General features: G+C 35.9%; 2 protein-coding genes across 3 annotated transcripts; one reads left to right on the top strand and one right to left on the bottom strand.

Moving 5' to 3' along the window:
• The first annotated feature begins 2745 nt into the window (after positions 1–2745).
• On the top strand, positions 2746–12951 carry LOC107900551 (serine/threonine-protein phosphatase BSL3). 2 transcript variants are annotated; one of them, XR_001684985.2, is made up of 22 exons: positions 2746–3966; positions 5261–5321; positions 5399–5477; positions 5603–5682; positions 5767–5861; positions 5995–6094; positions 6503–6572; positions 7002–7103; positions 7200–7281; positions 7600–7779; positions 8314–8587; positions 8680–8920; positions 9019–9189; positions 10218–10456; positions 10615–10699; positions 10805–10903; positions 10987–11186; positions 11282–11357; positions 11729–11864; positions 11952–12091; positions 12207–12344; positions 12459–12951. XR_001684985.2 is itself a non-coding variant. In XM_016826219.2 (21 exons), the coding sequence occupies exons 1-21, from the start codon at positions 3513–3515 to the stop codon at positions 12288–12290; spliced, it is 3048 nt and encodes a 1015-aa protein (XP_016681708.2). In that variant the 5' UTR covers positions 2747–3512; the 3' UTR covers positions 12291–12951. The 2 variants fall into 2 exon arrangements, 1 of the variants encoding a protein (XP_016681708.2); XM_016826219.2 differs by having other exon boundaries at positions 2747–3966; positions 12207–12951.
• Positions 12952–13511: 560 nt separating this feature from the next.
• LOC107900655 (protein FAF-like, chloroplastic) lies at positions 13512–15576 on the bottom strand. Its single transcript, XM_016826359.2, has 2 exons — positions 15423–15576; positions 13512–15283 (listed from the first exon to the last, which is right to left on the bottom strand). The coding sequence occupies exon 2, from the start codon at positions 15238–15240 to the stop codon at positions 13744–13746; it is 1497 nt and encodes a 498-aa protein (XP_016681848.2). The 5' UTR covers positions 15241–15283; positions 15423–15576; the 3' UTR covers positions 13512–13743.
• Between the last annotated feature and the right edge of the window lie 1023 nt (positions 15577–16599).

Genomic DNA, 16599 nt, shown 5'->3' with positions numbered 1-16599 from the left:
TTTATAATTTAATATTTAGCTTCTTAATAAATTATTAATAATTTTATCACACATACATGCGTGTGTGGAAACCACATATTTATAATATGTGTATTTTTAAAACTAACATCCAATATGATTTGAAACTAATAATAATAACAATATATACGAAAAATGTACGGAATTAAAATAAAATAAAGTAGTTTAAACTGTGAGTGAAAATAAATTTAAATAGGTAAATATATGTGATTGAGATTATTAAATACACTCTAATTACTTTGTCACTCATATTGTCATTCTTCTATAGCACGTTAAAATGTCACCATGTTAGAAAGCATTATTTAACATGTTATCTAAATGTCAAAATGTTATCATGTTGGTGAAATAAAATTCAACATTAAAAATAAAATTATAAAATATTTATTTAACAATTAAACCATAGATAAAAAAAAAAAACTCTTATCAATCTTTTGAGTTGGTGTCAATTCAATATTTCGAACCAATTTTCATTTCGTTATAGTTTGGTACATATAAGGCTGTTATATTTTAAAACAATGAGTAAGTATAAATCTGTAATATTTAAGATAAGTTATTGATTAAAATGATGTGAAGAAAACTGATAAGAACTTTTTAAAAATAATATTTTCTTTATTTTTCACAGCTATTGTAACATCAATATCGTGAAAAGAATTTCAAAAAATGCTTCGAATTAGTCTCATGCCTTTTAGTGATAGAGAAAAATAATGAATTTTTGATAAAAAATCATAAAAATCATACATCTTGTTATTCTCCATTCCCATAAATAAATGTAGTTTTAAAAGTGAAAATAAATTGTGGTTGTGATCACGATCTTGTCCATGAACATTTTGAGGACAAGATAATATTGTTATCATAGTGGTAAAAAATATTTCGACTAACTAATCCTTCAAAAAGCATTGAAAAGTTGTGTTATCTATAGAGTATGAACGGACATTGGTCATGTTTGTCGTACGCTTGCACGTTTTGTAAAGTTTTATCAAAGCTCCATAAAAAAAAAAAGGAATGGGATGAATGTCGAAACTAATTTGGCGTAACAGAATGGTGGTGTAGAGGCCTTTTTTTTTTTTTACAATTACGATGGCTTTAACAACTTTGACTTAGAAGATTATTGTGAAATTCATGGTGGAAAAATTAAGGAAAAATGATAACAACGTTTAAATCATTACTTTTAGGAAGATTTTATGTTTTAATGTTATTCATTTTCATAATATTTTTATTTTCAAAAAAACAATTTTTGAAAATTTTATTGATTTGTTTTGGAAAAGCAATTTCTTATGTTTGGATGATTCAATATACGATGTTTTTGTTGTTTGGTAAGTTTTCATAAAATCATTTTTAAAGTTGTTTTTATTGAAACAAACACAATATAAATTATATTTGTTACAAAATATTACGGAAGCATTGCTCTTTAACAACCAAAAATTATCTTATAATAATTATATTATCTTATATAGGCTTAATAATAATCAATGTCTAATTAAAACTTAATATGAAGTTACAAGTATGAGAGTGGATGGTGACACATTAGGGTTAGATGGGATAAATGAAGTTAAAAAATTATTTAAACAAATACTCATATTTATATAATTAAAATATTCATATTTTAATAAAAAATAATTTTCTCATTTAATAGCGAGAATGAAGACAGTGCCTTTTAGAAAGCGCTAAAATATATATTATACTTGATAAAAAATAATTTTCTCATTTAATAGCAAGTGATGCAAATGTTAATACCATATCAGGTAGTACAAATTTAAACAAAGGTTATGAAAGAGCTACAATACTATTACTCAAGAGGCAAAGTTTATTATAAATAATACATTATTTTCATCGTCTCAAAGAAATTTGTTAACCTTCAAAGATATCCATCGAAATAGATATAAAGCATGACGTGTAACATAAGAGTTTTCACAAAGACTTGAGATTGATTATGGAGTGAGATGCTATTTTTTGGTGATTGCAATCGCGTTTAAATATATTATTAGTTTAGTATTTATGAAAAACTTGATAGGCATCTAATGGATGTCGTTACAACCAATTTATATGGCTCACTTGATAATGAAATATATATAAACATCCTAAATGATTTAAAATCGTAGAAGGGTACGAAATTAATGTGATGCGGTTATTAAGGGAGCTCAAAACATAAAATACGTCTTCCCTTGCAACAAAAGTTTTGTGCAACAAAGATTTAGGGTTTGTAACGGTAGATGGGGTTATTAAATTTTTATTACTCTAATAAGATTTTAATGGGGATATTTTTAAAGAAAGAATTTATCATAAAAATCAATTATGACTTCATCTATCTAATCTACATGATTTATGGGATGTTAAAAGAGTCATAAGACATCTAGGGTGTCTTTCTAATGCATGTAAAAGAGGTGAAGTTTGGTAAAATAAATTAAAAAGTCAGTGTTATTTATTGCGTATAGTTGTGAATGCTTCAAAAGTCATGGCATTAGAGAATGTAATCTATTAATACAGAAGAACCCTAAAACAATAAATACCTTATTTTGAGACTGGAATTCCTACTTCCACGTGTCGCCTAATCTAGCCTTGCGCGTGGAAAACCAGGCGTAACATTGCGCGTGGTTTATGAATTCCTCCATAATAGGTGGCAAAAGGCACACCTCCTTGCAAATAGGAATCGGTAATCACCGTTATATGTTAACCCCCTTTCCGGTTACCCCTTACCTTTTCTCCGCCGTCATTATCCCCCTCTAAGACGGCGCCCACTCTCCTCCTTGGATAAGTCCCTTTACCGGCTGCTCCGGTAAAAGATAGAAACAATTAATAAATAAAAATCAACTTTATTTTTACGAAAAAGAACAGAGTGAGTTACGCTTACATAACATAACACATTCTAGAGAGAGAAAATGAGATCATTAATTTTCCTCTCTTTGTTGTTAAAAAGGCTTTGAGATTATCACCCTTCTTTTTTTTCTTTTCTCCATTCAATTTTCCCTCTATTTCCTGGAATTATAACTAATTTTTCCTGGAAAGTGTTTGTGGAATTTTCTAACGAGGTGGTTAATTCACGATCTGAGCTAGGGTTTTCGAAAAATGTTGATCGGAAAAATCGAATTTGCTCTGATTTTAGGTTGAAGATCTCGATTTGCCTCGATTGAGGGTTTTATAATTTTGAATTTTGCTTGTTTAGCTCTTTCTTCATCTTAACCTTAACCTTCTAGTACTAATCGATCACCTCCGGGGAAAGACCTTTCCATCTCAGGAGGGAGCCGGCGGTGTTCTTGCCCGCGTGGGTGGCTTGTTTTGCGAGTGAAAGCCATTGGAAAAGTAGTTAGGGCTTTCGCTTTGTCGACTTACAATCGCAGGTCTTTCGCTTTCGTTGGCATTCTTCTATTAAGTCGCAGTAAAATTTCAAGCTCAAGCTTACACTGCCAATGAAAGTGCAATAGCGTTAAGGAAAGATAGTGTGCCTAGTTTATTTACGATTTGTTGAACCTAGGGCTTAATTTGGGAACGTTAAAGAAATGGATGTGGATTTGTCGATGGTTCCTGAGACTGACCACGATCAGAATCAAAACGGAGCTTCTCAATCTTCAGCGCCGATGGAGAGGGAGCAACAGCAACAAAACCAGCAACTAGAGAACCAGGCTTCGCCACCGGGACCTGTTGGATCTGCACCCACTTCGGCGCAACAACAGTCTGCTGCTGCCCCACCTGCTACTCAGGGACAGCCGCAAACGCCGGTGGTTGGGCCAAGATGGGCGCCCACTTATTCGGTGGTTAATGCGATTATTGAGAAGAAAGAAGACGGGCCAGGTCCTAGGTGTGGGCATACTCTAACGGCTGTGGCAGCTGTGGGGGAAGAAGGGACGCCTGGGTATATTGGGCCCAGGTTGATTTTATTTGGTGGCGCCACGGCACTGGAAGGGAATTCTGCTGCTTCTGGGACTCCATCGTCGGCTGGAAGCGCTGGCATCAGTAAGTTATTTATATTTTCTTCCATTTTTGATGTGATGTCTAAGAAACCCTTAAAATTTTCTGTGGTTTAAGTTATTTAAGATGCAAAGAAATTTGGCCATAGCCTATAGGTGTCCACATATTTGTGAGAACCTTAGAGGATTTAAGATGCGTATTCTTTAGAGTTTAGACCCAGAAATTATTGCTTCAGCAATTCATATTTGGTGAGAAACCCTAACTTAATACTAGGCCAAATTACTCAGCTGCTGTTTGTATTAGGGTAAATAACTGTTTTCTCCTTTTATTGGTTTGGGGAGGAAGGAACTACTCTAAAGAGTAAAGTTCTTTTCTTTTTTTCTGGAAAGAAAGAAAGAAAACTCTAAAGGGGGTGCCACTGCAAGAAGGCTGATTTTTTTTTTTACAGAATAGATGTAGTGTGATAATCTTTTAGGTTCTTCGCTAATACCAAGTTAAATGAATTTTAAAACCATCTGTAGCTTGGAATTATGGAGGTGGCATCTGAACATTGCATTCTTTGGGTTTTGTACAATTCAAAATGCCTATGATTTTGTCTTATGGATTGATGGAAGGCTAGAAGTATATTCCTTTCCTCTTGAACCTTGTGTGAAATTGATGTTTCAATATTTTCAGTTTTGTATTCTGGAGTTTGCACTCTCCCTGCCCTCCTTTTTTTCTTTCCATGCCTGCTCCCAAAACCCTTTAAAGTTGTTTTCTGGTGCTATTTTGGACGCTGATTTTTTTTAGATTTCTTACCTTTTTTCAAAGTTAAACTAGCAATATGACTGTTTTTAGCTTACAGTTTTAAATATTCTGGTTTACCTTAAGTTGCAAATAGAAACTTCTTTATTCAGAAAGCACTATGCCTAAATTTTCCTGCTGTTACGATTAATGTTCCAATTTGTCCTTTTGAAATAGTCACGCTTCTTCTTCTTTATTTATTTATTTATTTTTTATAATTCATGCTCCACTAACTAAGAAAAATAATATCTTCATTCTTTTGAAATAATCATCATATTGTGCATATGCTTAGGATGATTGAAGTTTAAATATCAGGCTTCATTTTAAGTTTTGAGTGGTAAAATAATCAAGGATGTTTGATCAATTTTCAAGTAATAATGCATAAGTAGGACCTTTATTTGGCTTAATCCCCCAACAAATCTGCAACATATGGAATGTCAAGGATGGTTGTTTTTGCCCCTATCCCTCTTTTCAGAAATAATTCTTTAGAATTTTTCTCTTTTGTGTTGGATGATGTTCATGGTCTAAACTTCTTTTTGTTTCTATTAAATTTCAGGACTAGCAGGTGCCACTGCTGATGTGCACTGTTATGATGTGTTAAGTAATAAATGGTCTAGGTAAGCCTAGGACTAAGGGTTCATTACTGCTGTTCTGCATTCCTGATATCCACTTGACTCGTTATGTAATCTCACAGGATCACGCCCTTTGGAGAGCCACCTACACCAAGGGCAGCTCATGTGGCAACTGCTGTGGGAACTATGGTTGTTATTCAGGTTAGAGCACACTGTGTCTTATCATAAATCCTTTTTTTTTTTTTGGTTTACAATGTTTTTATTTATTCAAGTTTCTTCCCTCTGCTGTTAGTAATTCCTCATGTGAAGTTTTTATTTTGACTTAGGGTGGAATTGGTCCAGCTGGTTTGTCTGCTGAGGACCTTCACGTTCTTGATCTCACACAGCAGCGACCACGGTGGCATAGGTTTGGTCTTGAAGGATGCATGTGTTTGCACCTTATTTATATTGTTATGGTTGGTTATTGATATGACTTTTCATTGTACTTCAGGGTTGTTGTGCAAGGCCCTGGACCAGGGCCACGTTATGGACATGTGATGGCTTTGGTGGGACAAAGGTATCTCATGGCTATTGGTGGAAATGATGGTAAGTAATCTGTTATTCTGTTTTTCTTGCTTGCATTTTCTTAAAATTATCATGGAAATTTCTTTTAATTTTTATTTAAATGTATTTAGATTTTCAAGTGAATTCTTTTCTGAACGATGTGCATCATTTCTAGGAAAACGACCTTTGGCTGATGTATGGGCCCTGGATACTGCTGCCAAGCCTTATGAATGGCGTAAATTGGAACCTGAAGGGGAAGGCCCACCTCCATGCATGTAATCTCTCTCTCTCTCTCTCACATACACACACAGAACTGACTTGTGGTAGTGTGCCAAAACTAACCTTAGATTACATGGTCTGTTCTATTTTTATAGTTTTGGGTCTCTTAGAAGCTGTATGCAAGACATGAACCTAAATGATACTGTATTGCTATGCTTATCTTTCAAAATAGATGCAGTTGGACATGGTGACTATTGATGTATCTATATTTATTTCCTCTTCTGGTATTTTATAACTTTATTGATAATGTTGTATATTAAAGCTCGTAGTCTTGCTTATACTCTCCGAAACAATGATTTCAAGCTAGCATCTACATGATTATTGTTGCTGTTTTTTTTTTTTTTTTGATGATTTATGTAGGCAATTTTAAACTAATTCCTTGTTGACAATTTCTGTTTAAATAGGTATGCTACTGCAAGTGCACGATCAGATGGTCTCCTTCTGCTCTGTGGAGGGAGGGATGCTAACAGTGTGGTGAGTTTAGAAGTCTGCACCAAATGGTGTTTAGATTAGTAAATGTATGGCCTAATATAGACATGTATGTATATATGTATTGTTTTCTGAACAATATGGCGCAAGATGTTGTAGTCTCTGGTTTTATCTTTGATTTTTTATTTGCTTTAGGGCAGGTTTTCCATGTTTAGTTGGGGTAAAATTTCAATACATCTTTATAAATGTTGGCACTGATTTGAAATTTATATTTGTCTGTCTAGATAGGGAGAGAGAGGCATTTTAATGATTTCTAATGAATTTGAAAATAATAGCAATGGAGATATTTTAAAGATTGATCTGAGATGCATGTAAATGGTATCATAATTTTGTCCTTTTTGTTTTGATATGCATACATACCTTTGTACCATTGGGTTTGCTCAATCTGTTCTCTCTTCATGCTTCTTTTCTCAGCCATTGGCTAGTGCATATGGACTTGCAAAACACAGGGATGGTCGATGGGAATGGGCAATTGCTCCGGGTGTCTCACCATCACCAAGATATCAACATGCTGCTGTGAGTTTTTCTTTTATTGTGCTCATTTTTTATAGTTCAGTTCAATTCATGACTTTTTCTGGCTAGATGAATCAGATGCACGTGCTGTGTTTCTAGGTCTTTGTCAATGCAAGGCTCCATGTTTCTGGTGGGGCACTTGGTGGTGGACGCATGGTTGAAGACTCGTCAAGTGTTGCAGGTGCTTGGTCTTGGTGTTTTTTTTTTCTTGTGTCATGACTAATTTATTATATGTACTGTGCTAGTGGTTTGTATGGTTTGTGTCAAATATCAGTTTGTAAAATCTTAAGGTTTAAAAGTAGTTTTTTCAGGTAAAATCTGTTATAAACTTCCCCAAATATAGGTTATTCTCTCTACTGGAAAAAAAGTGATGCAATGGTAGTGCATAAAGTAGGGAACAAACTATCTCTTAAAGCTGTCAATCCTTTCTCTGATCTCACATTTATTCAACGTAAAACTTGGGGTTTTCCTGTTCCCAACTTATTCCCATTTCTGATAGTGTTGGATACTGCTGCGGGAGTTTGGTGTGATACAAAATCTGTTGTTACTAGTCCGAGGACAGGCAGATACAGTGCAGATGCTGCTGGAGGAGATGCTTCTGTTGAGTTGACAAGGCGCTGCAGACATGCAGCTGCTGCTGTTGGTGACTTAATATTTATTTATGGTGGTTTACGTGGTGGTAAGATAGCCTTCCCCCCCCCCCCCTAAAATATGCATGTATGCTTTTTGTTCTAGCCTCGGCTTGGAGTTATCAGTTACCTATTAGATTTGTATGCCATTATTATATATCCTATACATAATTACAGTTTCTCTTTATAACTGCATTTTCTGATAAATCTAGACTGAGGTCACCCAAGGCTTGTCAGTTAATATTGTAGGCCTTGGTTCTTCCTCACTTCATGAGATCAAAATTTGGTTGTTTAAAATCGTTGAAGAATGAATTTTGGTTTTTGTTGTCTGCTCATTGTCCTAATTCAAAATGTACATTCTTCACTTTGTTGTATATAACATTAGTTATAGGAGAGACTATAAAAGTTTCAATTCTTCTTTTGTCTTGGGAATTAGAGAAATTTACTTCCTTGAAACTTTAAGTTCTTTTAATGTATCATGGAGTTTGAGCTGCAGCTACTTTTTGGTGCTTAATGCTTATTCAGAAGAGAATCTGTATTTGGTAATTCTAGTACTGCGGTAATATGATTTATTTATGCTGTAGGTGTGTTGCTTGATGACTTGCTTGTTGCTGAAGACCTGGCTGCTGCTGAGACAACAGCAGCAGCTTCACATGCTGCGGCTGCAGCAGCTGCTTCTAATGTGAATGCAGGGCGGTTACCTGGAAGGTATGGTTTTGGTGATGAAAGAGAAAGGCAAACAATGCCTGAAGCAGCTCCTGATGGAGCAGTTGTGCTGGGAAGTCCAGTTGCTCCCCCTGTAAATGGGGATATGTATACCGACATAAGCACTGAAAATGCCATGCTTCAAGGATCCCGGTAAGCAACCACTGTAACTTTTTGGGGGTATTATTTATTGGCTATAAAATGCGTAAGCAACCTCAATGAATACAATGTGGTTTATCTTGCAGGAGAATGAGCAAAGGTGTTGAGTATTTAGTTGAGGCCGCGGCTGCTGAAGCTGAGGCTATTAGTGCCACATTGGCTGCTGCCAAGGCACGACAAGTTAATGGAGAAGTTGAACTTCCTGATAGGGATCGAGGGGCAGAGGCTACACCTAGTGGAAAACAAATGTCTACCTTGATTAAAATACCTGATTCTTCTGGGTCAAATAATGTTACTCCAGCTGGAGTTCGGCTTCACCACAGAGCTGTCAGTATCTGAAAATTTGATTGACATGATACTGTTTTAGGTCATTTGGCATTGTTTTGTACCTATGAGTTTGTCTAATGTTTCCTTTATGCCAATAGGTGGTTGTGGCTGCAGAGACCGGTGGAGCTTTAGGTGGGATGGTAAGACAGCTTTCTATTGACCAATTTGAAAATGAAGGCAGGCGGGTTAGCTATGGGACTCCTGAGAGTGCAACTGCAGCAAGGAAACTATTAGATAGGCAGATGTCAATCAATAGTGTCCCCAAAAAGGTACTAATATCCTCATTTTTTGTATTATAAAGCAGCATCTGTATTTTAGAGGTAATGGTTCATGTGTCTGCAAATGAGAAGGGTAGAATTGAATAGTAAAAGCAGGATCTTCGTGGCTGTTCGCTAAACCCCAAACACTAGCACTCAAGAATAATTTCTTTCTATTTGAATTGTTTTTTATGGATTAAGATTTTGTTATAGCATTTACTTTATTTCAATGAGATTGATTTTAGTTTATTTGAGTTAAGATGGATCAGTTTTATTTATGGCACTTGATAAATCTAGGACAACAGTATTTTATTATTGAACTCTCATTTGAAGATGACAGAATTCTCCCTTATTTTATCCTTGTGGGTTCACATTTATTATCCTCATATGTATATGTGTTCTGTATTGTTCCTGAGGTCTTGATGCAACTTAGAAAGGCGGAAAGAAGAAAAAGCCTGAAAAGCTATACATCTTGATTTACAGAAGGAACTATATATCTCAAAGCTCTCAAAGAAATCTCCTTAGCTTTTTAATCAACTTAGCTTCAATTATGATATAAAAGGAAAGGGAAAGGAAAAGCTTGAAAAGCTACAAATTGTTTACTTTGTGATTATTTGTGGGCCATATTTCATTACCATGCTTTCCATGCCATTACAGAATTGTCATTGCTTTGCAATCTTCACCAATGCACTTCAGCATTAAAAAGTTGGTTATTGATTTTATAATAAATTGCTTCTGTTAGTACTATAAGTGGCTTGGAGAGAATTCCTCCTAGAGATTTCTCTTGTTCAAATTGGAAAAATCCATTTTTTCTTGAATACCGAAGTTGAATAATGTGGCCAATAATTCCTATATGTTGAAGCTCAGCTTTTTTTTCAGCAGTTGGTCATTGATATACTGATCAATGTTAGTGTGGATAGAAGTTTCGCTTAGTCTTGCATTTGTGCCCCTGTTATATCTGTCAAAATGCTTCCCTCTAGAATCTTGAAAAGATTCATTTGCTCAACTATAATGAAGTGTCTATATGTCACTTTGTCCAGGTCATTGCACATCTTTTGAAGCCTCGTGGTTGGAAACCTCCAGTTCGTCGACAGTTTTTCTTAGATTGCAATGAAATAGCAGATCTCTGTGAAAGTGCCGAAAAAATATTTGCTGCCGAACCAACTGTTTTACAGCTGAAAGCTCCTATTAAGATTTTTGGTGATCTACATGGACAATTTGGGGATCTTATGCGCCTTTTTGATGAATATGGTGCGCCTTCAACAGCTGGGGACATTGCGTAAGTGTTTGGCTAAAAATTAGTGTTTTCTGAGGGCTCTTCACTAGCAAATTTTCAATTGACTGTCTTAGGTGTAATCTGCATGTGCTGTATTGCATCTCATTTTTAAATTTGACATTTTATTTACTTGATATTTGTTTGGTATAAATTACTATCAGATATATCGATTATCTCTTCTTAGGAGATTATGTGGACCGGGGCCAACACAGCTTGGAGACCATTACTCTTCTGCTTGCATTGAAGGTAAATTTAGAAATTTGGTGCTTTGATTATCTTCTCATGCTCACTTTTACTTTCTTTTGAAATTTGTGATAAGCCAAGCTTTTCTATAATTCTGTTATGTTGCAGGTTGAGTATCCCCATAATGTACATTTAATTAGGGGAAATCATGAGGCTGCAGATATCAATGCACTTTTTGGCTTCCGGATTGAGTGTATTGAGCGCATGGTATTGTTTTACGTTGTTTTTGAAAGATGTTAGTCATGCTTTGTATAATGTTTTTGTCCCAATTCCGTTGGCTTGTGTAACAGGGTGAGAGAGATGGAATATGGGCATGGCATCGCGTAAACCGGTTATTTAATTGGCTTCCTCTGGCAGCTCTAATTGAGAAGAAAATCATTTGTATGCATGGTGGCATTGGTCGGTCTATAAATCATGTGGAACAGATTGAGAACCTACAGCGTCCCATTACAATGGAAGCAGGCTCAATTGTTCTTATGGATTTATTATGGTCAGAGCATGTTGCTGTTTTATTTTAGTCATGAAATATGGTAGTATTCATTCCTTTAATTTGCTGATACATTTTACTGTCATTTTATATTCTAGGTCTGATCCAACAGAAAATGATAGTGTGGAAGGGTTGCGACCAAATGCTAGAGGTCCAGGGTTGGTTACTTTTGGGGTGAGTGTGCTACTTTAGAACTGTTGTTTAACTGCAGCGTTTTAAGTCCTTTCTAGCTGCTTGTTTCATTGATTTCAATATTTGAGGAAGTACTTGCATGGTCATCTGCCTGAATGAAACTGCTTCACTCTCTCCCCTTTCCTTTCTCTCTCACACATGCTCCCACAAAACAAAAAGCTTTAAGGAAATGATGGTATCTTTAACATACCATTGAAAGTTAAAAGTTTTTGACACAAGATATTGTTTAAATTTGCTTCTGTTTTGTTTCCTGCTTGCTTGTGCAGGTCATTTCTGAGTAAAACTGTCTGTTCTGATTGTTTCGATGCTGATTTTCCTTTTTACGTTTATGTAAATGGTTTTTCCTGTTGCAGCCTGATCGTGTTATGGAATTCTGCAATAATAATGATCTTCAGTTAATTGTTCGTGCTCACGAGTGTGTTATGGATGGCTTTGAGCGCTTTGCCCAGGGACATTTGATCACTCTATTTTCGGCAACCAATTATTGTGGTGTGTCCCTGACCCATGCTTATACATGCAATATGTCAGGTTCAGACAATTTAACCTTTAAATTTTGCTTCATGCTTGATTTTTCAGGCACCGCAAATAACGCTGGCGCTATCTTAGTTTTGGGTAGAGATCTCGTGGTAGTTCCAAAGCTGATTCATCCTTTACCCCCAGCAATGTCATCTCCAGAAGCATCACCGGAACGTCATATAGAAGATACATGGATGCAGGTGCTTCCTCTTTCCCTTTGTTAGCAGTAATTAGTCTTTTGTTATTTCTGCATTCTTTTGCTTGGACCACGTGCATGGCTTCTTATACTAATATTTTTTACATCTATGGGATCAGGAGTTGAATGCTAACAGACCTCCGACACCTACTAGAGGTCGTCCTCAAGTGGCAAATGATCGAGGCTCTCTCGCGTGTATATAATAGATCCTTCCAAATCTTTTTCCATATACTCCTTCAGGTTCATGTTACTACATGGTGATTCCCTGTTCCGTATAAGGCCATGATGCCAAATACAGGCATTTCCAAACTTGTAATCTCTCTCGTAACAAAGTTTGAAGGCTTTGACTTTGGTTTTTCGCCGGTTTTCAGCACACGGTAGGCCTTGAGATTATGAAAGATGCATAGTTTGGGAACCAGATTGCAAGGTGCTGTGGTAGTATGAAAGGTACAAGTTAGAGAAGCAGATTGTGCACGGCGTAGGTTTCCTTTTGGATATGTGTGCTGAAAATTGCAAGTTGGGCTTCTCCCTCTGTAAATTGAAGGCACAGCCAGGTAGAAGTCGGGTGGTTTCTTCAAATGGGTTGCTAGTGTTGAGTACTTTTCACATTTAGTTATATATATTTTTTAGTCCTTGTTTTAGGTCTAATATTTTTTACTATGTGATGATGATGAGGGATCATATTGGGCGTTGCTTGTATCAAGAAGTGTTGATTGGTGTAATTCTCTTTTCTCTGTACAATGTAATGATTGTGTGAAGAAAACCTAGTGTTGTTCAAACATGAAAATTTTACAAGTTTTGGTCATAAATTTGTCACTCTTTTCATTTGTAAATCTAGCAATCACAATTCCAGGTTTTGCTTAATGTCACGATTAGATTATGCAGTTATAAGATGTCATTTTGTTCGAATTTTAGTATTTGAATTTATTTTACTGGTAAAGGAGTCTGAAGAAAAAGAATTTTCCCTTCATTGGGTTTCAACTTGACTTTGATTTAATTATTAATTTAAGAACATTTTATGTACTATTTGTATTATATATCATTAATACTTGAAGAAAAGCCTGGGTTCCTTGTACCAAAGGAATTGTTGTAGAGCTGGCTATCATTGTCAAAAACACACTTTGTACACAAACTATTTTAAATGGTTTCTTTAAAAGAAAGAATATCAATCACACTCAAAACCTTAACCTAGAGGAACAAAGCCAAGGCCTCGTATCAATTTCTAGATGATTATGTCCCCAAAATCAAAAGCAGTTAAGCCGTCCATGACTCATGCTGAGACCCCATTGGCTAAGAATTTTGCTCAACCAAGAAAAACATATATATGAAGTCTAAACCCATCATTCTGTGAAGACAGACGAAACAGACTAGACAGTCCACCCATTCCAAAGACGACGCTTTTAGCTACAAATAGGCAAAGAGAATTATACAAAATTACCAGTATATATTCCAAATTTCATCTTCCAAAATTTCCAAAAAAGTATTCTCTCCTTTTTCGTAGATCCTTTTATTAGAAATTTTGACTACACAATCACTCTCAACGAGTGGATGTGGAAAAATTAGCTAGGAGAGAAAAAAAAAAGAAAAGAAAGGGTAATCAATAGTAAGTAATAACAATAATAATAGGGACAATTTGGAGATGGTATTTTTGGGTAATCAGGAAGTGGCAATGGAATAGGGCTCCCAGAGCAGAAGGGACCTCCTAGGTTCCTTGCAGCCTTTTAACAAAGGAACAATGTAATCACCTTTCTTCCCTTCCAACACTTGCAAGTGTTGTTGATCTTTATTAGCCATTAGATTCTTTGTCAGGATAAGCAGCTTGCTATCGTCCTTCCCTGGTGGTGACTGTTGAGCAAGTGGGTCAACAACTGCTGCTGCCGTCTTTGACATTCCCTGATTGGGCCTCCTCCAGTAGTACTCATAAGCATTGAATGATGAAGCTGCTCCTTCTCCAGCAGCCTTGGACGGTGGTGGACGTGGTGGCAATGACTGTGCTAGTGGTGGTGGGCTATTTGACTCAACTTTCCCTTCCCTTTCCTCTCCAAAATTGACTATTTCGTCAAAATTTTTAGGCCATGTTGGGTTCCTCCTATTTGCTAACCATATGGGCTTGTTCATCATTACAGCTAACCTATGCACATTCATTGCTCCACATGATAGTTTAGGAGCCAGCCCAATCTCACTTTCCTCCTCTCCTTCATCATCATCATCATCATCATCATCATCATCATCATCACCATCATCATCATCATCAATGCCTATTTCACTTTCTTTCTCTCCAAAGTTTTCAAACTCTTCTTCCAACTCTCCTACCTCCTTACTTTCTTCTTCTGGTGCTTCACTAGGAGCAGTGGTATTGGCAAAAGTGAGGACAAGGCGGCCGTCTTGGCGTTGAGCTAGGAAGTTGTTCAATGAAGGCATTGAAACAGCTTCAATAACCAATTTACCATTATCACGATGAGTCTTCAAGCGCCTCGATGCTCCACCTTTGCCAGAAAGGGAAGGAATCGGCGGTGGAAATGATGGGTTTGGCGATTTCTTGCCAACATCATAGCTGTATTTCACAGTTGTCGCCTTTTCACCATGGAAACAAGGCATCATCATGGGTTCTAGTGTTTCTTGCTTTTGGTGTTGCAGATGTTGATCTTCCTCCACCTCACCAGTTTCTGAAGAGAACCCATCAGAGCCAGTCTCAGAACCAAGGCTCTCAGTGCAGATTTCAAGGCTTTTCTCGCTTAAACAACTGGTGGATCGTTTCACAAGAGGGTGAATATAAGGTGGGGAAGACTTGAAAGACTCTTGTTCAGCCTTTTGTGATATGATTGAGCTCCATATATCGAACTGGGAAGGGTTTTGAGGTTGCTTCTTTTCATGTTGAATTGAAGCCCAGATATGGGATTGATCTGGTGCTTCATTTTCCCCCTCTTCTTCAAATGAAGAAGGAACAGGGAATTCTTGGGATGATGGACTCTTTTTCAGGGGAGACAGCCATTTCCGGGACGACATATCGGCAGACAGAGTTCTTCTAAGTGACGTAGCTTTGGTGGGTCTCTCAGCATCCGATCCCAGAATGGATACTATGCCTTGCTTCTTGGAATCCATGATCTCTTCAGCTGAAGATAATAGGAAGCTCTTGCTAAGTGAGGCAGACATCTCCAACTATTAATACCCACGCAGTTGGTACTGGAATTTTTATCTACACATTTAACAAAACAAAACAGCTTAGGAAATAGCTAAAGCTAAACAACAAATAACAAGTTCCCAAGAAACATGCATGTAGCAGCATATACCAAAATACACGTATCTCTACAATGTATGGATATAGGTGAAATTACCTTTTGTTGTTTGGTTTTAAGAGAAAATAACTAGCAATAGCATCCAACAGAGGTCTTTCAAGACCTCGGAAGGAGTGCTTTTGCTTGTATTATGAGATTAGTGAAGTGAAGAAGGTGGGTTTAGAGGAGGGAAAATGAGTGTGGATTGATGTTTGATGGTGGCAACGGGAAGGGGGTATTTGTAGGAGGGTACAAAGGCTTGGGAATCATGTCCAATGGACCCCCATTAACAGACTCTTCCACTCCTTTCCAAGTTTTTCCTTTTATTACAAAAGTTGATGATTAAACAAACAAAATCAAAAGTTTAAAGTGGTGTTATCCTCTCAACTATGATTTGGTTAGCATAGTCAAAGGTTTTTTATTTTCTTCTTGCGAGTTTATCATGTCAAAAAAAAAAAAAAAACATGTTCAGAGTCACTGCTTTTGCTTAACATTCTAATTTCTACCTTCATTTAACAATATTTGTGTTGCATTTAGTTTTAGTAAATTTGATATGATTATTATTTAAATGATTCGATTTTTTATGTAATTTATAACTTGAATAATATAAAAATAAATCATTTCTTATATGATTCACTGGAATATTTTAGGATAACACAAAATTATAAGAATGCTGGACTCACAATATTTGTTAAACCAAAGCTTTCAAGTGTGTAATTAGTGAACGTCTCTTGAAAGACCAAATGGGGTGGTAGCGACCCAAAGGAGGGACAATTCTTTCTCAATTTAAATCCACACCATTTATTTTAAAAATCATACTTTCTTAAGGATATTTGGTTTAAAGGCATTCTTACTTTTACATTAAGGATGATAAACTGTTTTGTTTATAAAAAAGGAGTCCTACAACTAAGCTTTTGATATGCTTTAAAAAATTTAAACATAGAGGTTAAATTTCTCTTTCACATTTAGTTAAAATTTACATAAAAATTTATTTAGAGTTATCTCAAAACCAAAATTTGCTTCTATCTTGATGTTATCCTCGTATTTATGTCCATAAGCTTTATTTAAGCCTCCTTATTATATGTTGATATATTTTATGTATAAAATTAGATTGTTTGTGGTTAATATAATTGAACAATTAAAAAGTTGATTATTTTTAAATCATATGTTAAGTAAATCATGTGAAACATAATAAATTTTATCTCACTAATTAGATGGAATAATAAAATAGGAGTTA

Source organism: Gossypium hirsutum, chromosome D09 (assembly GCF_007990345.1).
Source record: "Gossypium hirsutum isolate 1008001.06 chromosome D09, Gossypium_hirsutum_v2.1, whole genome shotgun sequence".
In the NCBI taxonomy this organism is placed as follows: Eukaryota; Viridiplantae; Streptophyta; class Magnoliopsida; order Malvales; family Malvaceae; genus Gossypium; species Gossypium hirsutum.
This window is presented reverse-complemented; position numbering and strand designations above follow the sequence as displayed.